We start from the raw sequence: 24,257 nt of genomic DNA on the forward strand, positions 1-24,257 counted from the left end.
ATTTCAGGCGCACAATTTAAAATTAAACAACATGCACATGCTCCGGTGCACCAAAATGGGTTGTAAAATGATATATGTGTCCATGGGTTGATGCTTATGTCCCATGCAAAAAATGGGGATGAATTTCGAACACCACGACACCGTGGCTCTCCGGCAAACGTTGAGGTGCTTGCTTTTGTAATTCTAGTAAATCCAAAACTCGTCTGAAATTCATGAACCTTGGCATGCTATCATGGAATGGCATCAACATGCTGGGGTAAAAAATATTGTCCCATTTGGGGTAGGTTATGGTATAAGCTTCTCACAAACTAGAGCTTCTCACACAAAGCCTCATGGTTCCCATAGGGAAACGTGTCACCTTTGTGCATGAAACGATATATGTTGCCTCTTCTTGCTTTCTAAACATTTCTAGTGTCAACATAGAACAACAGGAGTGTTGTGTCATTTTTTGGATTTTTCATGGTTTGCTTCGACATTTTTATACATTAACTGAGTTTTCTATGTGTTTATGTGCATAATTCAAATTTGAACTACATGCACATGCTCTAGTGCATATAAACGGGTTGAAAAATCAAATGTGTGTCCTTGGTTGCAACCTTAGGTCCCATGCAAGAAATGGGAATGAATGTCAAACACCTTTGCCATCGTCGCTCGCCCGCTAACATTGAGATACATGGTTTTAAAATTCTAGTAAATCGAAAACTCATCTGAAATTCATGAAACTTGACATGCTATCATGGAATGACATCAACATGAAGTGGTAAAAATATTGTCCCATTTGGGGCAGGTTGGGTATAAGCTTCTCACAAACCAGAGCTTCTCGTAACAAGTCTCATGGTTACGGTAGGGAACATTTCATCTTTCTGGACGAAATGATATCCGTTGCCTCTTCTTGATTTCAATTTTTTGTTTAGTGACAACATAAAACAACAGGAGTGTTGTGTTAAATTTTGGAATTTTTCGGGGTTCGTTTGGACATTTTTGTACATTAATTGAGTTTTCAATGCACTTATGTGCATAATTCAAATCTGAACTACAGGCACATGCTCTAATGCATATAAATTGGTTGAAAATTCAAATATGTGTCCTTGGTTGCATGCTTAGGTCCCATGCAAGAAATGGGAATGAATGTCAAACACCCTACCACTGTCACTCGGTCGCAAACATTGAGATACATGGTTTTTAAATTCTAGTAAATCCAAAACTCGTCTGAAATCCATGAAACTTGGCATGCTATCATGGAGCGGCACCAACATGCCATGGTAAAGGTTTTGTCCCATTTGGGGCAGGTTTGGGTATAAGCCTCTCATAAATAAGAGCTTCTCACAACAAGCCTAATGGTTTCGATAGGGAACGTGCCACCTTTGGGGACGAAACGATATTCATTGCCTCTTATTGCTTTCAATTTTTTTCTAGTGTCAACATAGAACAATAGGAGTGTTGTGTTAAATTTTGGAATTTTTCGGGGTTCGTTTGGACATTTTTATACATTAAGAGGGTTTTTTAGGCATTTTATGTGCATAATTAAAATTTGAACAACATGCACATGCTCCAGTGCATATAAATTGGTTAAAAATCAAATATGTGTCCTTGGGTGCATGCTTAGGTCCCATGCAAGAAATGGGAATGAATTTCAAACACCAGGGCACTGTTGATTGCCGGCAAAATGTTGAGATACTTTGTTTTTAAATTCTAGTAAATCCAAAACTTGTATGAAATTCATGAAACTTGGCATGCTATCATTGAATGGCACCCAACATGTTGTGGTATTTTTCATGTCCATTTTGAGAGAAGGCGCACCCGAATAACAGCCAACAAAGGCATTTTGAAACAAATAGTTGCCACTGTAACATCTCAAATGTTTTCTATAATTTAAATCGTGTGCGTTCTATGAACCATTCATGTGACGCCACGCCTCACACTCTTAATGGCTAGGAGATGCCATGCGAACAGGTGCTTGACTAAATGGGGGGCGTGCGAGCTGTACTCCAATGCGCAGGCTCACCGGGAAGCGTGCGAGCTGTACGCCGTGCAGGCTCACTGGGAAGCAAGTCATTTGACTTCCATGGCCGCCCGCCTTGCTTGCATCCTCTCCATTAATGGCGCCCAAGCCGCAGTTTAATACAATTTTAAATATAAAACACTCATCGCAAACGTTTTAGTTAGAATAGTCGTATGCAAACTGACAGCTTCACAAGGAAGCCTGGCGAAAATGTGTAGAGCAGGATTTGTGCAGCTCTTGATCGCAAACGTTTTAGATAGAACAAATGTATGTAAACCGACAGCTTCCCTAGTAAGCCAAGGGAAAATGTGCCTAGCAGAATTTGTGCAGCTCTTCATCGCAAACGTTTTAGATAAAACACATATATGCAAAGTGAGAGCTATGGTCTTCCACAGTAAGCCAAGGGATAATTCACTGTGCAGGATTTGTGCATCTCTTCAAGGCAAGCGGTTTTAGATTGAATAAGGTATGCAAAGCAAGACTTCAGCGCTAAGCCAAGAGAAAATCTGGCAAGCAGGATTTGTACCTCCCTTCAACGCAAATAGTTTTCTCGGATGACCCGTGTGCAACCACGTACAGACAATTTGGTAAGATTTGCACCTGTCATATTGGGTATATTGTCATTTGTCAAACTGGAAAGATTGACATTTGTTGATCTAGTAACATTGCCATTTTTCAACATTGTAACACTGCGATTTGTCAAAATATGCAGCTAAAAATCACTAGCACTATCTAATTTTTGCAACTAAAATTCAGTAATTAAGCATAGATTTCATTCATAGATTAAGCAGTCGTTCTTTATACAAAAGTTCAACTCGACAGCTGAACCGACCAACCTTTTCCCCAATTGTTGCCCACCATGTACTGAAATAGCTAGTTCAACTATATATACTAGCTAATTTTCAGTACATTGTACAGTTCCACCACATCTACCATCAGATGAACTGAACAAAATAGCCCCTAAATACTACTACGGAGGGGCTTTGTACTACTTCCGGCAGCCTCTCCTCTGCTGAGTGCACTCAATAAGAGGAAGAGGAGGAGAAGCCTACCGACGAGCTGGACAACTGCAATATGGTGTCTGCCGCTGCTGCACCTTCAGCGAAGCTCACCTTGAACGCCCTCTGTCGCTCCAAATGACCCCTCTCGAAGTGGTGGGACTGCTCGTAGATCTCTTGATTCCTCGCCTCTGCATTGGCGTGTGCTGCGGCCATGGCTGTGGTAAGGCTCTTTGCGTGCTCGACGAGGCGCTCCTCCTCCTCCCGCAGGAACTCGATGTAGCGCGCAAGGTCACTGACGCACATGCGGGCCTCCACCTCCGCCTCCCGCCTTCGGGTGGTGGTGGCGGAGCGGGTGATGATCCCGGCAGTCAACGGTGGGCTGGCGGCCATGGCGGCCGATGATGGGGTGGTGGCCACGACCACCACCTCCCGCCTTCGGGCCACGATGGAGGAGCAGGTGATGGCCACGGTGGCCGATAGTGGAGTGGTGCCACGACGGCCACCTCCTGCCTTCGGGCCGCGGTGGCAGAGTGGGCGATGGCCCTGGCTTTCGACGGTGGTGTGGCGGCCACGGCAGCAGACGGTGGTGTGGCGGCAACGGCGACTAGCAACAGCTGCCGACGGGCAGCGGCAGCGGAGCGTGTGGTGGGTGTTCCGCCGGGGACTGCACCGCCGCCATGGTGTAGCCTCCTAGCTGGAGCTGTCCTCTAATGACGGCGAGTGGCTGAGCGACGACGACGGACCGGTGCCATTGGCGATTGTGGGAGAAGCGGACGAGATAAGCTACAGGGAGGGAGGGGAAATTGCGATGCAGGACTCGCCGGCCATAAGGGTTTATGTAGTAGGCTGGTAAGCATTGGGATTTTGGGGGATTTCACCGAGTCAGGCGGGAAGCTTGCACGGGAAACTGGGCGGTTGCGCGGGAATGGGCTCACCACTATTTGCCCAAAAGAACGCCCCGGCGCGCTGCTCAAGCTTGCGCTCGAAGCCGTCTGCGGCAGCAGGGTGACAAGACGTGCAAGATGAGGACGAAAGGACACGTACACATACGGTTAATAAAAAAATGTTTGCGATTTAATTACCTACTATACCCCCGTCCTAGTTTATAAGTAGGATTTAACTAATAAAATACGAATGCATGCCGCCAAAGATTATATCGCTGGATTCGTATTTGAACATAGTTTCCAATTATATAATTTTTGTAACATGCATTAACATTTTGTTGGTTAAATTTAAGGTCAAAATATGGCACAGAAAATAAAGGGGACTAATAGACCAAGACGGTGGTAGTAGCACACGGTCGCTCTCTACGCAGCGATGCAACTATTGGCCGGCATGTAGACGACCATTTCCTACGTGTTGAACTGCTCTATGTGTGTGGTTTCTTGCGGTTGAGGCGGCCGCGGCGCACTCTGCTCGCGTCCCGTCGCGCGCGCTCTGCCCTTGTCCCTCCACGCGCACTGCCAGTGTTTGGGGCCGGCGCACGATCACGCATGTTCGTGTGCATGCGGTTGTGCCGGGTACGGCGCGATGATGCAGTTACCCGCTGCAAAAACTGCCATGCAGACGCGCCGAGAATCCAGGCCACCCGGCCCCCATTTATTCCTGCGGCCATTTACCTTCATTTCTCGCGCCACATGACACAATAAGCACACCCACGATGACACATACAGAGAGGACATCCAGTTGTTCCAATGGCGCTCCCCGTGGCTCCAATGGCGCTCCTAGCGGCCGACGATGACAACGGCGGGCAGTTCACCATGCATGACGTAGTGGACACCCACATGAGGGGGAAGGCCCTCTCGGTGGTGTACACGAATGATCCGGTATCGATGGAGAGCTCCATCCAAACCATGGAGCAGTTGCTTGCCGAGGACAAGTACCAAGTGGTTGGCTTCGACCTCGAGTACACCATCGGTCATTCCAGACACTATTAGAAGGTTGTCGTCGCCCAGTTGTGCGTGCGACATGACGTCCTCGTCCACCACTACCACCTGACCACAAGGCCCCGCGAGTGTTTCTCCAGGTTTATCAATAGCTCCGACTACAGTTTCGCTACGGTGGACACCACCAACGATCTAAAAGCGCTCAAGGTTTCGGGCTTGAAATGCTAGAATCTTGTCAACATCCAGGACCATACAAGGTCTGGGGCAGATAGAACTCCCTGGTTGACCTCGCCTTGGCCATCATCGACCCCTACTACATGAAGATGAAGGATGAGAGCAAGAAGGACAAGAACGCCTAGCATAGTGTCTGGCATGAGAAACTGGATGAACAACATGTCAAGTACGCAGCCAAGGACGTGTACACAAGCTATGAGATGTACATGCGGATCGTTGACATGAGGGAGTATCTTCTTCCCGCCCAGACGAGAGATCGAGCAACAGAGCTGTGGCGTGAGCGTCACAAGAAGTAGATGACTAGACGATCGTTTCTCCTAGTTTAGAATGCATACAATTGTTTATTGAGGTGTATGCGAATGATCTGTATAGTCACTTATGTAATTGGATGTTTATTTAGTTATATATTATTCTTCTATAGACAGAGCAAATCACACGGCTTATTAGCAGCTATCGCCTATGTTATTATTGGTCTTCACACACATTTCTGATTACGGACCTGTTTGCCATGTATCACACACATCTTGTTCAGTTGAACTGTTTCTATTATGTTGCCTAATCACACACGGTTCATCCTAGTGAACTGTATGCTTTATATCGCACACACCCTCATCTGGCTGCCCGTTTCTGTTGTTCTGCATCATCACAAACAATTCTTCTAGATTAACCATTTGCCACTCATCCAAGGGAGGGAAGTCATTCGCGGGGGACGTGGCATTGACCATTGGGCGGCAGCAGTCCATCATCCAGGTGCGCAATAAAGGATGCAAAGAGGGATCCTACAGCAGCAAGGACCAGCTTCCCTACCGATAGCTCATCTAACAGAACTCCCAAGTTAACTGTCCTAAGGCTTGAGTAGTCATCAGATGGGTGACTGGATGGGAAGTGGCCTCGATGTTGAATTACCTGATGGGATGGGTCACTTTATTAAACATTTAATTGTCTTAAATGTATATAGTGCTTCGTCCTATTAGTTGAATTAACCTCGAGGTCCTTGTTTGTAATTTTTGATATTTTTTATTTTTTGAACACATGTTGATTGGCTTGAAGAAGGTCTATCTCGTTACTTTTTGATGTTTTTTGTTTTTTGAACACATGTTGACTAGCTTGAATGAAGGTATATCCTGTTACTTTACGACATGTTTCCAAAACATGGACCTCGAGGTTAATTCAACTAATAGGACAGAGCACTATATACATTTAACGCAATTAAATGTTTTCCAAAAAAGTGATATGATTTCTATGAAACTTATAAGTCATGTATGTCAAATTAACCTCTATGTACTTGTTCTCAAATTAACCTCTGGGCATGTTTGCCGCGTATCACACACATCTTGTTAAGTTGAACCATTTATGTTCTCTTCCCTAATCAAAAATAGTTCATTTGAGTGAACCGTATGCCGTATATTACACACACCTTGATATGGCTGACTGTTTCTGTTGCTTTCCCTAATAACAAATAGTTCCTCGGAATGATCTATATGTCGTATATCGCACACACATTGATATGGCTGCCCGTTTCTGTTGTTCTGTCTAATCGCAAACAATTCGTCTGGATCAACCATATGCCCAACATCGCACACGCAAGTAAAATCTGAACCGTGTTTGATGTACCCACCATCGCAAACATTTTGCATGTTTTTTGACAATTTTTTACATCACTGTTTGCGATTAATGCATCGCACACAGTTTCGTCAAGGGTCTCTGATCGTAGTGTCGCGTTAGCAGCATCCTGCAATAGTGAAATAAAAGAAATCCTATAAATTCCCGCCTACTTCAAAAATGTGTCACTTGGTCACTCACACGACCTAACCTCTACCGCACACAGAAGATTGTACTTGGGCTACTCCTCCGGTGTTTTCTCCGAATTGCGACTTGATGAGCCCCTTAATCACATCCTCATGTTTTTTTCTTTTCTATGAAAATTTCTGAAATTATTAGTGATTCAAAATTAAAGTGAACAAAACTCAACAAAATTGATAGCAACTACTCCTACAAGTGCCTATAGGCTATATCATGCAACAAAACTACTTTGAACCATATACATTTGTCATGCAAGCTCAAGAACATGGTCACCACAACAGTAAAAAATTGCAATATATAAAGCACTAGAACAAAAACTAATTGGACCATTAGAGGAGTCACATACCGATGAACAATCCCCCAAAACAGTTTTGGAAATGGAGCTCCAAGCAAGGAGATCGAAAATGGCAGCAAGATGAGCAAGAACACGTGTTTGAACAATGAAGTGGTTTTTTCTAGAGGAAGACAAAGTGCATGGGTGGCTGGAATAAGTGAGGGGCCTATGTGGGCCCCACAAGCCTACTAGGCGGGCCCTATGAGCTTGTGGCTCATAGGCGCACCCCCATGGTGTGTGTTTAGTGCCAAAAGTTTTCAAATATTGTAGAAAAAATCATATAAAATTTTAGGTCAATTAGAGAACTTTTATTTTTTTGGTCATTTTTTATTGCACAGAAAATTCAGAAAGCAGCATAATAATAGTATTTCTACTTTATTAATTCTAAATAACATAAACTAAAATGTGGGTACAAAAAGTAGTGTTTGCTAAATTCATCCATCACATGCCCGTCAAAAGAAATCCATTAATAAGGTTGATCAAGTCTTATTAACAAACTTCTTCTGAATGACATGAAACTGAAGAATCTTCGTATAACACTAGGTTACCTCAACGGGGCTATGCATGTCCCCAACAATAAGAATTTCATATTTCTTTTTGATAGTAGGAATAGGGAATTCAAAACCTTCAATAGTAATTGTTGAAATTTTTCCAATAGAGTTGATACTCTAGAGGTTGTTTCTTCAGAAAGTGTATCATATGCTCATTACCATTAACATGAAAAGTGACATTGCCTTTATTGCAATCAATAACAGCCCCTATAGTATTCAAAAAGGGTCTACCAAGGATGATCGACATACTGTCATCCTTGGGTATATCAAGAATAACAAAGTCTGTAAAGATAGTAACATTCGCAACTACGACAGGTGCATCCTCACAAATACCGATGGGTATAGCGGTTGATTTATCAGCCATTTGCAAAGAAATTCCAGTTGTTGTCAACTTATTCACATCAAGTCTTCAATACAAAGAGAAAGGCATAACACTAACACCTGCTCCTAGACCACATAAAGTTGTTTTAACATAGTTTCTTTTAATGGAGCATGGTATAGTTGGTGTTCCTGGGTCTCCTAGTTTCTTTGGTATTCCACCCTTAAATGTATAATTAGCAAGCATGGTGGAAATTTCAGCTTTCGGTATCTTTCTTCTATTAGTAACAATATCTTTCATATACTTAGCATAAGGGGAAATTTTCAGAATACCAGTCAAACACAAACGCAAAAAGACAGGCCTAAGCATTTCAACAAAGCGCTCAAATTCTTCATCATATCTTTCTTTACCATGTTTTCTAGCAATGAAGTATCTCTTGTCATATCTTTTATTCTTAGATTGTGGGTTATCAAGACCAACACCAGGTTCTATTTCTACAGCATTATCATTATTGGACTGAGCATCTTCATGAACATCATCATTATCATCATTACTAGGCTCATGTTCATCACCAGATTGTGTTTCAGCATCAGAAATAGAAATATCATTTGGATTTTTTGCTGTGTCTATAGTAGGTTCACTAGAAGCATGCAAAGTCCTATCATCATTTTTTTCTTTTTATTACTAGAAGGACTAGGTGCATCAGTATTAATTCTTTGAGAGTCCTGCTCAATTCTTTTAGGATGGCCTTCGGGATACAAAGGTTCCTGAGTCATTTTACCACCCCTAGTCATAACTCTAACAGCATGATCATTCTTCTTATTGTTCATCTCATTAAGTAAATCATTTTGTGCTTTGAGAACCTTTTTTGCTTGAGTTTCTATCATGGAAGCATATTTACTCACACGCTTGAGATCATTAACAATTTTCAACACATAATCACTCAAGCATTCAATCATATAAGCATTTCATTTCAATTGTCTACTAACATATGCATTGAAGTTTTCTTGTTTCACAATAAATTTATCAAATTCAACCAATCATTGACTAGCAGATTTAGTATACGGAATATCACCTTCATCAAATCTATAGAGAGAACTTACCTCTACTACCTGTGTCCGGGTATTAAGACCATGAATTTCTTCAATAGGTGGTAAATTCTTAACATCTTTAGCTTTAGTACATTTTTCTTTCATAGATTTTTTTGCCTCTTGCATATCTTCAGGACTGAGAAATAGAATACCTCTCTTCTTCGGAGTTGTCTTAGGCGGTGGTTCGGGAAGAGCCCAATCATTATCATTAATCAATATATTATTTAATAGTTCTTCAGCTTGTTCAACAGTTCGTTCCCTGAAAATACAACCAACACAACTACCTAGGTGGTCCCTAGAAGCATCAGTTAGTCCATTATAAAAGATATCAAGTATTTCATTTTTCTTGAGAGGATGATCAGGCAAAGCATTAAGTAATTGGAGAATCCTCCCCCAAGCTTGTGGGAGACTCTCTCCTTCAATTTTCACAAAGTTAAATATTTCCTGTAAAGCAGCTTGTTTTCGATGAGCAGGAAAATATTTTTCAGAGAAGTAATATATCATATCCTGGGGACTAAGCACACAACCAGGAGCAAGAGAATTAACCATATCTTAGCATCACCCTTTAATGAGAAAGGAAACAACTTAAGAATATAGTAGTAGCGGGTTTTTTCCTCATGAGCAAATAGGGTGGCTATATCATTCAGTTCAGTAAGATGTGCCACAAAAGTTTCATTTTCATAACCACTGAAAGGATCGGATTCAGCCAAAGTAATTAACTTAGGATCAACAGAGAATTCATAATCCTCATCGGTAACAAATATAGTTGAAGTAGCAAACTTAGGATCATATTTCATTCTAGTATTCAAAGATTTTTCTTTCAACTTGACAAGTAATTCCTTAAGATCATCTCTATACTTACAAGCAAGAAAGTCTCTAGCTACCTCTCCATCCATAACATAACCCTCAGGTATATCAGGCAATTCATCTCTAGGAGAGCTAGATCTAATAGGTGTTTCAAAGTTTTTAGTTTCAAAGACATCATCAGTTTCAGTATTCTCAATAATTCTAGCTCTAGCAAGTTGAAGAAATTCACCTAGTGGCACATCATCATCAAGCAAAGTACTAGCATCATCATAAGCATCATTCATAGCCGAAGTAGCATCATCAATTACTTGCGACATATCAGGATTAATAGCAGGTGCAAGTGTCACAAGCTTACTCAAAACAAAAGGTGAATCAAGTGCAGAACTAGATGGCAGTTCCTTACCTCCCCTCGTCTTAGAGGGAAAATCTTGGTTCTGGTATCTTTAAGATTCCTCATAGTGGTCAACAGATATAAATCCCAAGTGACTCAGCAAATAGAGCTATGCTTCCCGACAACGACGCCAAGAAAAGGTCTTGATAACCCACAAGTATAGGGGATCGCAACAGTTTTCGACGGTAGAGTATTCAACCCAAATTTATTGATTCGACACAAGGGGAGCTAAAGAATATTCGCAAGTATTAGCAGTTGAGTTGTCAATTCAACCACACGTGAAAGACTTAATATCTGTAGCAAAGTATTTAGTAGCAAAGTAGTATGATAGTAACGGCAACAGTGGCAATAGTAACAGTAGCAGTTTCGTAGTGATTGTAACAGCAGTAGCAACGAAAGTAACTTAGCAAAGATAAATATGTGAAAAGCTTGTACGCATTGGATCAGCGATGGATAATTGTGTTGGATAATATTCATCATGTAACAGTCATAACCTAGAGCGACACAGAACTAGCTTCAATTCATCAATGTAATGTAGGCATGTATTCCGTATATAGTCAGATGTGCTTAGGGAAAAGAACTTGCATGACATATTTTGTCCCTACCCTTCCATGGCAGCGGGGTCCATTAGGAAATTAAGGGATATTAAGGCCTCAAACTACAGTAATCACCAGAAAGAATCTCAATTATTGCTATGTTGGGGCATGCGGATCATAACTCGTAATATGTGTGTATAACTTGCAAGATAGAACCAAGAACACAAATATATTCATGAAAACATAATAGGTCCAGATCTAAAATCATGGCACTCGGGCCCTAGTGACAAGCATTAAGCATAGCAAAGTCATAGCAACATCAATCTCAGAACATAGTGTATACTAGGAATCAAGCCCTAACAAAACTAACTCGATTACATGATAAATCTCATCCAATCCATCAACGTCCAGCAAGCCTACGGAGGAATTACTCACTCCCGACGGCGAGCATCATGAAATTGGTGATGGAGGAAGGTTGATGATGACGACGGCGTCGATTTCCACCCTCCGGAGCCCCGAACGGACTCCAGATCAGCCCTCCCGATGAAGAACAGGAGATGGCGGCGGCTTTGTATCATAAAACGCGATGAATCATTTTCTCTGATTTTTTTTCTCTGTGAATAGGTATATATGGAGTTGGAGTTAGGGTTGTCGAAGGTCCAGGGGGCCATAAGCCTGGGAGGCACGCCCTGGGGGGGAGGCGCACCCCCAGAGCTTGTGGCTCCTGGGTGGGCCCTCCTTTGGTATATTTTTCCGCCAATATTTTTATATATTCCATAAAAATTCTTCATAAATTTTCAGGTCAATTCGAGAATTTTGATTTCTGCACAAAAACAACACCATAGCAATTCTGCTGAAATAGCGTCAGTCCGGGTTAGTTTCTTTCAAATCATGCAAATTAGAGTCCAAAATAAGGGCAAAAGAGTTTGAAAAATTAGATACAATGGAGATGTATCATTGAACTCAACTGAAATATACTAGATAAAACTATTAGTCCAACAAAAGATATGTTGACATTAATCACCTAGGGAGCTGCCCTTTTAGAAAGATCTAGACACGTTAGCGGTGGCGATGGTAGTTGCAAGATTACTTAAGGACTCATTTGTACTTTTCTTTTCTTGGAGAGTTTTCCTGCAAAGTTATGTGGACACGAGTTGTTTTTCGACCCTTCTGGTCGCTTCCGCGTGTATGCTTGTATTCATCTTATTTGTGATTAATGATATATGCAGTTAACTTCAAAAAAAAGAAACGTTACTTCCTTGCTAACCTCAGTTATTAACTTATAATGTTCTTTTTTGCAAAAAATAACTTATAATGCTTGTTAGTGTCAATGAATAAATGAACTAAAAGATGATAGGCTATGCTCATACTATTTGGTAGGTTTTCCTTTTAGCTGGCGCAAATCATTTGGACCCTCATAGCTCGCGAATGTTTGCTGGGGAGGATAACATTCGCAACGATTTTCATGGCAATTTTAGTTTGTGGGGTTCATAATTTCTTCAGACTAGCATGCCTTCGCAGAGAAGGCAATTCTTTTTAAATGCCATAATTTGACCTCGATCAGACAATTTTCTTTAAATGCCATAATTTGGTCTCGATCAGACGCGTGCGAGGGCGTTCACGGGGAGTTCCTTCCCAGTGAAGGATTCACCAGTTAACATTACCAGATCATTTTGAAATTGAGAATTTTAAATTTGTGTTATATAGTTTTGATTGCTTTACTGAAAAAGGCTTCCACCCCGCTTTATATATAAAGCAACGATCAACATACAGGAAGCACACCACCCTACACCCCACACACACTCAAGACAGATACAAGGGAGCTAACAAACAACAACGCTACTCCAAACAACCCAAAGCAAACAACAAGTAGACGAAGAGTATAGCTAAGGATCTAAAGAGCTCTCCATCGTGAACGAGCCACCACAACGAGACGAAGCCGCAACTCGATGAATCAGGGACTCCAAAGCGGTGCTTCCAGGAAAGAAACGGCACCAAAGAGCCGCCACTGCCTGATCCAAGAAATTGAGTTTTCACTCGAAGTAACACGAAAGACGCAGGGCCACCGCAATAGAGCCTTCAAGAAGGGAACAACACATGGACGCCACTGCCATCAGTCTTGCCCGAGCCAGACGAGGTTTTCACCCCGGCCACCCGCACGGGAGTACAGCCCTACATGAGAGCGTCGGCCGCGCCACCACCACCTGATTGCCGTATACTGTAAGAGCCAATTCAATAATACATACATGATATCCGGTACAACAGAAAGTCATAGCAATGCATTTCCAGCACAAATTGAGTTTCTTTTCTGATGTACTTTTGTCCTATAGATCTTTACATTTTGCATATTACGCATCTCACCCTATAGTAGCATCACATTTAAAAAAAAACATCTACATCTTGATCGGTATTGTTATCTACTTCCTCTATTCTTAAATATAAGTCTTTTTAGAGATTTTAATATAAACTACATATGAATGTATATAGACGTATTTTAGAGTGTAGATTTACTCATTCTGCTCTGTATTTAGTCTATATTGGAATCTCTAAAAAGATTTATTTTTATAAACGGGAGAGAGTAGTTACTATCTACAGAAATAGCATACATTACATGTATTTTTTTTCAAGCAGTGGTTACTTATATCACACTTAAATATCTTGAACTGTCACAGTTGTGACACTACGGATTATTAATGACAAATATTTAACAGTGAGGAGGACGCTGAGAGAACTGATCATGATGTTGTCCAGAGTCCTAATAAAATGTTTTTTTTTTGTTTAGAGAAACCACCTGCGTTATTCATGTGATGGACTGTTAATTTGTGACATTGTGTCACTGCGCTGTGATTTCGTGATTGTGTTCCTATCTGTCTATGGTTTGGAGAATTGATGTTGCAGTCACAAGAAAGACCAAACGAAGCTATAAGCGGCAGCAAAGCGAAAACGTAGCAGCAGATGAGCTGAAGCACGTCCTGGAAAAACTTATCAAGATTTAAGTAATTACATTATACAAAACGCCACCGCATCATTTGTACTTCTGTCCTCCCACACTGTCAGCCATCGTAAACTGTAAGAGAACATATACACCTGGATTCTCAAAATCAGCAAAAACCGTAGCCACAAAAAAAAAATCACATCAAACTCAAGATGCAGCTTGGGCTGCACCAAATTTCTTGGCACCCTTCTGCAGATTCTTTTTTGGATCTTTCGTTTCAGAACTTTCCTCCTCTTGCTTCTTCATCACTGGTTTGAACTGTTCCAAAACAAAGGATAAGGTCACTAGAGAACTGGGCTAAAGCACATTCAGCAGCCACAAATGATGGTACAAGTGCTAGGCAGACCAAATACAGACATGTGAAAGCTGAATGAGATAGGAGCATTGCTTCTACAAAGAACAAAGGAGAAGAGCATGGACCAGAGTCAAAGGCAAGGGACGCAAAATTATTGACAGTGCAACAAATCCATCAGTTTACAAGCCTACAACCTTAATTCTCGCAGATGTCACGCCTGCACCACCGGTAACCGCAGCAATGACAGTGGCGAGGCGTACACTCGGAGATGCCAGTTTAGGATGATGAAGGGGTCCGGCACACGACGATGGAGGACCCATGTCCAGAGAGAGAAGGAGCTGGACTAACCCGCAAGATGTTGAGTTCAGTGAACCGGGTGTATGGACAAGTGAGGTCCACTTCTAAGCATGAGTGTGTCGCGTTAAAAGGCCAAGTGCCAATCTCTGTAAAAAATGTCGTTGAAATGAGACCTCCGAACTTCCCATCTCTCTTTCCCTGAACATTTCACCCCCTTCTCCAATTCCTACCCTCATGCCGCCAATTTACCCCGATTCTTCCCCTCCACCAGCAGTAGAGCTGGCGCCTCAACCATCGAGGAGGGTGACACCTACACTCCGGAGTAGTCGGCATACGGTTGCCGACGATGGTACTTTGGTCACACATGAGGACTCCTTGGCCAAGGCTATGCGGCGTAAAGCAACGCAAAACCTCGACAACCAAGGTATTACGTCGCCACCCAAATCCTTTTTAGCTTTTTCCAATACTAGCACCGTTTCTAAGTTGAATAATGTGGGTGTTAGTCTGGGAAAGAATGAGAATGATATTTCTATTTCAACAAGCGCTTTGAAACATTTGAATATGATCGATTAAAAGTTGTTCCACATATTTCTAGCAAGTCTTTTGCCTCCCCTACTGACAAGGAGGAGCTGCATGCCACATCGGAATTTTTTTTTTTTGAAAAGGAGGCTCACCTCCGGCCTCTGCATATGAAAGATGCATATGGTCAGCTACCCTCTCATTTAGTAGGAGCGGTTTCAGATGTGGGTCTAGATGAACCCGGGCTTAGTTCTTTGATTGAGCTTACAGCCTCCGGACGTAAATCAAAGACCACAAGTTCAAAAAAAGTTAGTAAGTCCCATAAGAAGGCGGAATTTTCTAAATCTCCTATTGTTTCCCCATGAATGTAATGTTTTTTAATAGCAGAGGTCTTCGTGACGTGGCTAAACATTTATTCATTGCGGAGTGTAATAGGAAATACAATTTAGATTTTTTGGCTATCTCTGAAACGGGGAGACGTGACTTCTCCGTAAGTCTGCTTAACCGTCTTTCTGGTGGGATAGAATACACTTGGGTTTCACGACCGCCTAGAGGTCGTTCTGGGGGCATCTTACTTGGCGTAAACACGGGGACAATGGATGTTTTGGCTAGTTCGGATGGTGAGTTTCACGTTAAACTCCATATTCGCAACAAGGCCGACAACTTCACATGGACCCTCGCCGCCGTGTATGGGGCAGCCCAGGATGAACTCAAGGCTGATTTTCTCCGTGAATTGGTTAATCTGGCGAAAGATAATCCCTACCCCATTCTTATAGGAGGGGATTTCCATTTGCTTCGATTTCCAAATGAGAAAAGCCGCGGTAGATTTGATAATCATTGGCCTTTCCTTTTCAACGATGTCATCGACAGTCTCGATCTGCGAGAGGTTTCCATGATTGGAAGACAATTCACTTGGCGAACAGTCTTCCGGGACCGGCATACGAGAAACTAGATCGCGTTTTAATGGATACCGACTGCGAATCTAAATTTCCTATGGTGTCTGTTCATGCTCTACCTCGTATCGAGGCCATATCAGACCACGCACCAATTCTCCTAACTACTGGTTTGCCACGACCACAACATAGACGCAAGTTCAAGTTCGGACTTGGTTGGTTGCTCCAGGATGGCTTCCAAGACATGGTCAAGGAGGTATGGGAGAAACCGGTGGCCGGGCATACCCCAATACACAAATGAAATAACAAAATGCATGCATTACGTAAATTCCTTGGTGGTTGGGCTAGGCATACGGTGGGTATCCTCGAAAAGGAGAAGCTTCGTCTTTCATCTATCATTGATGAATTAGAAGCTTTGGCAGAGGTTAGGCCATTATCTGAGCATGAAATTGAGATCAAGAGTCAATTGAATGCACCGATAGCTAGCATGATGTGTGAAGAGGAACTCAAATGGTACCAACGCTCTAACTCTCAATTTATCCTGAAAGGTGATTCGAATACTAGATATTTCCATGGCGTCGCCAATAGACACCGGAAGAAACTTATTCATTCATTTCAACCGGAAGAAACTTATTCATTCACTTCAACAAGATGAGGGCACAATTGAAGGGCATGAGCAACTTAAATCTTATATCACTAATTATTATAAAAATTTGTTCGAAGCCCCAGAGGAAGGAAACTTCTCGATGGATGAGTCCCGAACAGATGACATCCCTCAGGTCTCTGATGAGGAAAACAACCTTCTAACAGCACCATACTCCGAGGAGGAAGTTAGAAAGGCGGTTTTCCTAATGAAGCACAACAAAGTCCCGGGTCCGGATGGTTTTCCCGCAGAGTTCTATCAGAACTTCTAGGAAGTCATCAAACCGGATCTCCTCCTCTTGTTTAGCTGTCTACATGCCGGCCAACTAGATTTGTTTTGCTTAAACTTCAGTGAGATTATTTTATTACGTAAGGTTAATGAGGCTGAAAGGATACAACAATATGACCTATTTGCCTCCTTAATGTTAGTTTTAAAATATTCACGAAGGTTGCAACTATTAGGCTGAATCCGGTTGCTGGACATGTGGTTCGTCCTTCACAGATAGCTTTTATGCAAGGTAGACACATCCTAGACGGAGTTGTTATCCTTCATGAAACTGTCCATGAATTACATAGGAAAATGTTAAATGGGGTCATACTTAAAATAGACTTTGAAAAAGCTTATGACGAAATCAGATGGCCCTTTCTTCAACAGACTCTCAGAATGAAAGGATTTTCTGCAGAGTGGCGCGCAATGATCCATAGCTTTGTTTCAGGAGGCGGTGTTGCCATTCAGGTCAATGATGACCTTGGCCACTATTTTCAAACGAAGAAGGGATTGCGACAAGGTGACTCGCTATCACCCATGCTATTCAACATAGCGGCGGATGTGCTAGCAGTCATGATTGAGCGTGCTAAGGCTGATGGACAAATTGATGGGGTAGTGAATCATCTAGTTGATGGTGGCCTCTCCATACTGCAGTATGCCGACGATACGATTCTCTTCATGGATCATGACCTCGAGAAAGCGAGAAATCTGAAATTAATTTTACCAGCATTCGAGCAACTCTTAGGTCTTAAGATCAATTTTCATAAAAGTGAATTGTTTTGCTTTGGCGAGGCCCAAGACGAGGCTCACTTGTACGCCGACCTGTTCGGATGCGGGTTGGGCCAGTTTCCGATCACATATTTGGGGATACCGATACATTATCGGAGACTCACAAATGTTGAATGGAAACACGTCGAGGAGAGGCTGCAAAAAGACTTGGCAGTTGGAAAGGTAAGTTGCTGTCTCTAGGAGGAAGATTAGTCCTAATAAATCCAGTACTAAATACTCCCTCCGTCCCAAAATAAGTGTCTCAACTTTGTACTAGTTCTAGTACAAATTTGTACCAAACTCAAGACACTTATTTTTGGGACGGAGGGAGTAATATGGTACTATATATGATCTCCTTCCAGTTGCTGAAAGGAGTTTTACATAGATCGGATTATTTCCGATCAAAATTCTTTTGGCAAGGAGATAGCGAGAAAAAGAAATATCGACTGGCTAAATGGAGTGTGGTTTGCCGTCCCAAAGACCAAGGCTGGTTGGGCATTCATGACCTTGAGGTTAAGAATAGGTCCCTACTCGGTAAATGGTTGTTTAAATTACTGATGGAAGATGGTGTATGGCAAACCCTCCTTAGACAGAAATATGTGGGCTCCAAGGCGGTATCCCAAGTATACTGGAAGCTTGGGGATTCTCACTTTTGGGCGGGTCTAATGGCTATGAAGAAATATTTCTTCTGCCATGGATCTTTCTCGATTAAGGATGGCTCGGAAATTAGATTTTGGGAGGATAAGTGGCTAGGAAATGCCACTCTCCAGGAACAATATCCAGCTCTATACAATATTGTGCGTCACAAGGGTGATACTAACGCCATGGTAATGGAATCATTTCCGCCAAATGTGACATTCAGAAGGGATTTATTTGGACCCAGACTACAATCGTGGAAAATCCTGCTTCAGCGGTTGTCCACGGTGCAATTGTCACATGGGTCCGATGTATTCTGATGGAACCTACATGGGAATGGACAGTTCTCAGTGGAGTCTACGTATAGAGCGTTAATACAATCTGATGTGCCAGTTGATAATAACAAGATCTGGAAGATGAAGATACCGCTTAAGAATAAAATCTTCGCATGGTATCTTCGTTGTGGAGTCATTCTTACTAAAGATAACCTTATTAAGAGGAATTGGCATGAAAGTCTGCAATGTGTCTTCTGTCACCATGACGAGACAATAAAACATTTATTCTTCCAATGCAAATTGGCTTGTTCTATATGGTCAGTCATCCAAATAGCTTCTGGCTTGTATCCTCCTTAGTATTGCTAATGTATTTGGCAACTGGCTACATGGGATTGATCACAGGTTTAGAACCCTTCTCAGGGTGGGAGTGCTTGCCGTTATTTGGTCGCTTTGGCTGTGTAGAAATGATAAGGTTTTTAACGACAAAAGTACATCTCTTATGCAGGTTATATACAGATGTACCGAAACTTCGTTTATAGTCCTCTCTACAACGTGTGGAGAATTGAGAACTGTTTATGGAGGTGTGTACACGATTGGAGGCTACGGCGAGGGATACTTTTACCCAACATGGGTGGCAGCATGATCTTAGGATTGGTCCCCCTCCGCTTTAGGCATTATACGGATACTGCATGTTTTCCTTGTATTTCACCTTTATATATTTTTTTATTTGAATGAGGACATTGTTTGGCTGTGTGCATCTTAGCTATGCAGAGGCCGGGTGTAATGCTTAAATCTTTTAAGTAATAAAGCGCCCCTTTTCGAAAAATTTACCCCGATTCTCTCTTGTGATCATCCCTACTACTAGTGGGACATCAAAATTTGGTATCACAGACAACATACAGATTGCTGCACTCGAGCTCAAATCCTCAAGACTGGATCGTAAAATTCCACTGTGAAGGGTGTTGTATCACTTTGGTGAGGATCCCCCGCTAGGTTGGAACCGATCCAGAGAAGGAGGCCCAGCCGCGCCTTCCAGGTCAAGCAAACTATCGGCATATACGAATTTTGTTTTGAGAGGATGGATGCGGTAGCAGAAGCTGGATGAGATTCTCACCCCGCTTCAACGCGATGGCCATGACATGTACATAGTCCCGACGCACTTCTGGGTCAGCATAGCCACACTCTACCTGGATGGTCATGCCGCTCTCTGGTTCCAAGTGTACAAGTGGAAATAGCGTCTCATCTCTCAGGACACATTCATGGTGGCGGTGATCATGGAATTCCAGCAAGGTGAGTTCAACTGCCAGATGACCCGACTGCTGCAATTGAAGCAAACGGTGATAGTCGAGGGGGGTGAATTTCGCCATGTTCTCTTGCTGCGTCCATCGTATTTGGGCCGTATTTACCCATATGAAGAGGCGCAAGGGGCCCATGTTGGATCGACCGACTTCCACAACCGTACCACCCTAGCTAGTTTCCCTAAAAGAAGCCACACTACTGCCATAAACGGAGGAGTCCGCGACTGATTGAAGGAGACCAAGACGGCAGGCAAGCGGCAACTAACCAAGACCACTACAAATAGGCGTCATGGCATGAGGGGCAACCACGACACTTACACCAACGGGCGAAGCGCTCACCACTACCCACAGAGTTAGCAAGTAAAAATACTTCGAGAAAAGAGAAGAATTATTGCTTTAGGTGTGGTTTTGTGGGACACTTTGTGGTCCATTGCACGGCCGAGCTTTGTGATAATTGTTTGAAGCCTGGGCATGAATCTGATGATTGTCCGCTTCTGACTATGCCAAAACCTGTGGTTACGATCTATGGTGTCTGCAATAATAGGCTTATGTTTTTCGAATCTCCATGCTCCAACTTGAGAAAAATGCAAGGACAAGGATAGTGTGTGTCTCTGGAGGTTCGTTGTTGGATGATCAGGTGGTGCGGCAGCTTCGGAGACTTGTACCGGGAGATATTCGATGGACACCTATTTTGTTAGAAGAGAATGTGTTTAAGGTGGACTTCCCAAAGAAGGAAGATTTGACAAGGCTGACGGTGTTTGGTATTTTCAAAGTGCCTGACAGTCCTTTATTCGCTGCAGTTCGAGGAGTGGTCTAGTCATGAGCCAAATGGAATCCCTCTGCATGAGATATGGGTGTGGTTCTATGGGGCTCCTTCCAAGCCTCTTAATGATTTTATGAAGGTTTGGAGCATTGGTTCGATGATAGGTAAAACTGAAAAGGTGGACATGCATGGGGTTGCTAGACTTTTGGTAGATGTAGTCAGTATTGGCGATGTTCCACAATATGTAGAGTGGTAACTATAAGAGTAAAGGGTATGAGTCACGCTTGACATTGAAGGTCGTCCTTTTCTAGCTGAGGAGCACTTGGATGATGATATTGATGATCCTAAGGATGGAGCTGGGCATCGGTCTGAACAAATGTGCACCAAATGAGAAAGGTGCTGAAGGTGAACGGTCTGGAGGTAATGATAAGTGCGGGGCTTCAGGGACTACTCCACGTTCTGGGTTGCTGGCAACGCCTGTGGTTAATAAGACGATCTCCTTTGCTTCTCCGAGTACGAGTATTCGATTTGGGTCGTTTGCGGCGGCCTTGGCTCCTAGTCGGCTCTAGAGCGAGCGTGTGGATGGCGACAACTGGGCGGAGCAGGAGGCTCCACCATTGACGCCCCCACTCTTGCTGTACACACTACCAGGGCGATACTAAGTTTCACGCAGGAGGGGTGCACTCCGCTGGCTGGGCCAAATCTGCAGGGACCGGGTCCTATGTGTCAGGTGGAGGTGGTGCCGCCGACTTACACAATCATACCACCCCTGGTCTCCTTGAAGGAAGCCACACGACCACCATAAACGGAGGAGTCCGCGACGAATCAAAGGAAACCAAGACGTCGAGTGAGAGGCAATTAACCAAGACTACTACAAATAGGCGTCCACCCGATGAGGAGATCTTCAACTGCCAAGATCTCAGGAAACACTAGTTCCAGCCAATTAGCACAATCAGTAGATCCGATCTAGACATCGAAAAGTTGACTTCCAACTCGCCAAGCACATCTTGTACACCACCATTGTAATCCTTCACATACAAGCAGGAGTAGGCTTGTTGCTCGCATAGCAGGGGCCAGAACCTAGGTAAATCAATGCCCATGTCCATTTGGTAACTTGAGGTGATATCCCACTGTCATACAAATTGCGTACGACTTATTTACTTTTGTGAGGTACATTGCGAAAAACACCTCAATTTGACTATCACTTGCAGATTGAGAAATGTATGTATCATCCTATGTCCTTGGATTCCTCTCAACATGTGTTTGTTTGTGAATCAGTTTGTTTTCAGCCAAAGGGATGGCATCCGCGGCGAGGTGCACCTCTAGGTGCCGACCAGCTTGACGTGTGCGGTGTCGCTCACGCGCATCCAGCAGTGTTGTTGATCTACCATGAGTTTGTGGGGCTGTGTTAGAGTAGTTTATACAGTCATGCATAGCCGTTATATAAGGAGCATTCTGCATAACCCACACCTTCACGTGTGTATATATTGGGTTTTTGGCCTCATGGAAATACAAGTTGCATATTTTCTTCACACCTACTACTAGCAGGATATCACAGTAGAGATGTAGTTAGTCTCACAATGCCACTATTGACAAACTAACTTTTCATTCCGAATTGCATAATGCTGCACAGTGGACTTGTGAGATTATTGAAGCAACAAAGAGTTAATCAGTTTGCAATCACAACACTCTTAGATTATTCCTGGAGAGCCCGTTGTCTCAAGAAGAAGTGGAGAAGGTGATTAAGAGCATGCCTTTGGACAAGGCACCGGGGCCGGACGGCTTCACGGGGCGATTCTTCGCCTCCTGTTGGCAGATTATCAAGGTGGGTATTATGAGAGCCTTTGATTTATTCTTCCGTGGAGACATGAGGGGACTCCCGGCCATTAACAAAGCGACAGTCACACTATTGCCGAAGAAGCCGGGAGCAATTGACATCAAAGATTTCAGACACGTGAGCCTCATTCATGGTGCGATCAAACTATTCGACACGGTGCTGGCTTGTAGATTGGCTGATGAACTACCGCACCTCGTGGGCAACCACCAGAGCGCGCTTGTGCGCGGGCGGTCATTGCATGACAATTTCATGCTAGTCCAGTGCACCGCTAGGAGATTACACGCACTCAGAGACCCGGCATTACTACTCAAGTTGGACATCTCCAAAGCATTCGATTCGGTGCAATGGCCGTTCTTGATCGAGGTGATGAAGCAAACGGGCTTCTGCACAAGGTGGATTAACTAGATCTGTGGACTTTTGGTGACATCACCAACGAAGATTGCGGTGAATGGGGTTCCTGGGGAAACAATATTCAACTGCCAGGGACTGCGTCAGGGAGACCCATATCCCCGATGCTTTTCATTCTATGCATGGAGCTTCTGCAGCGTCTATTTGAGCGCGCTACAGCAGCGGGCATCCTCACACCGCTGGCAAGATCGGGGCTTAAACATCGGCTATCTATGTTTGCGAATGATGTCGTCGTTTTCTTGAAGCCGAAGGAATTGGATCTTAGAGCCTCTACTTCCATTTTGGAGCTATTTGGGCATGCATCCGGGCTAAGAATCAACATGGCAAAGAGTGCGGCGGTGTCTATACAATTGCTCTCAGGAGATGGGATTGGAGCAGGACACGCTGGGCTGTTCCACCACAGTTTTCCCTTGCAAATACCTTGGGTTACCCCTCACGATCAGGAAGCAAACGGCGGCCCAATTTCAGTACATGGTTGTTCAGGTTGGCTGCGCGCCTGCCCCGGTGGAAGGCTGCATCGCTCACACGTAGCAGCAGGCTTCTGCTTATTCAGTCCGTACTCTCCACCATTCCAATCCATACGATGCTCGCCATGAGTTTACCACCGAAGACATTAGCTGCCTTGGGAAAGATCTGCCGAGAGTTCCTATGGGCGGGCACGGCAGAGGCCGGAGGGGGATCTTGCTCGGTTGCTTGGGAGAGTGTTTGCCGGCCCAAGTGGGCTGGCGGACTAGGCATTATGAACATGCGGTGGATGAATGTCGCCTTGCAGGCGAAGTGGCTACGGCTTCAAAAGACCGATGCTTCCATACCTTGGGCGGGATTCAACTTCTCGGTACCGGAGGACTCTAGGTCATTATTCGGAGCAGCGACGAGGGCTATCATTGGCAATGGTCGCAAGGTACTCTTCTGGGAGGATAGTTGGTTGGATGGTTCCCGGATCGAGGAACTCGCACCGCTGCTTTATGCGAAGGTGCGTCCGAGGTCAGAGCCTCACGCACGATGGTGGAGGCCCTAACTGATAATGCGTGGGCTAGTGATGTGGGGACGTGACTCACTGTGATGGAGCTGGCGCAGTTCCTGGAGGTTTGGCCTGAGTCGCGATGGTTCAGCTACAACCACTACAGGAGGATCAATGGAGATGGTCTTGGACAGGAGACGGTACGTTCTCGGCCAAATCCGCATACACGGCGAAATTTGCGGCCCTGGAGGTGGCACCCACCACGGACTTCACTTGGAAATCGCGCGCACCGCTATGCTGCAGGTTCTTCGCGTGGCTGGCACTCGAGAACAGATGTTGTACGTCTGACAGGTTAGCGTGTAGAGGCCTACCCCATCAAAACGGATGCCCGTTCTGCGATCAGCACGACGAGAGGATTGATCACTTGCTGGTCACCTGTGTCTTTGC

General features: G+C 43.8%; 1 protein-coding gene across 2 annotated transcripts in view; it reads right to left on the minus strand.

Annotated features, from left to right (window-relative positions):
* Positions 1-13,911: 13,911 nt before the first annotated feature.
* The window catches only part of LOC119268101 (protein translocase subunit SECA1, chloroplastic-like), a 46,969-nt gene continuing 36,623 nt past the window's right edge, over positions 13,912-24,257 (minus strand). For both annotated transcript variants that reach the window (XM_037549608.1, XM_037549607.1), the window contains one exon: positions 13,912-14,208. In XM_037549608.1, coding sequence (XP_037405505.1) covers positions 14,098-14,208 — 111 coding nt within the window. In that variant the 3' untranslated portion in view covers positions 13,912-14,097. The remainder of the gene's footprint in view (positions 14,209-24,257) is intronic.

This window comes from Triticum dicoccoides, chromosome 3A, assembly GCF_002162155.2.
Source record: "Triticum dicoccoides isolate Atlit2015 ecotype Zavitan chromosome 3A, WEW_v2.0, whole genome shotgun sequence".
NCBI lineage: Eukaryota > Viridiplantae > Streptophyta > Magnoliopsida > Poales > Poaceae > Triticum > Triticum dicoccoides.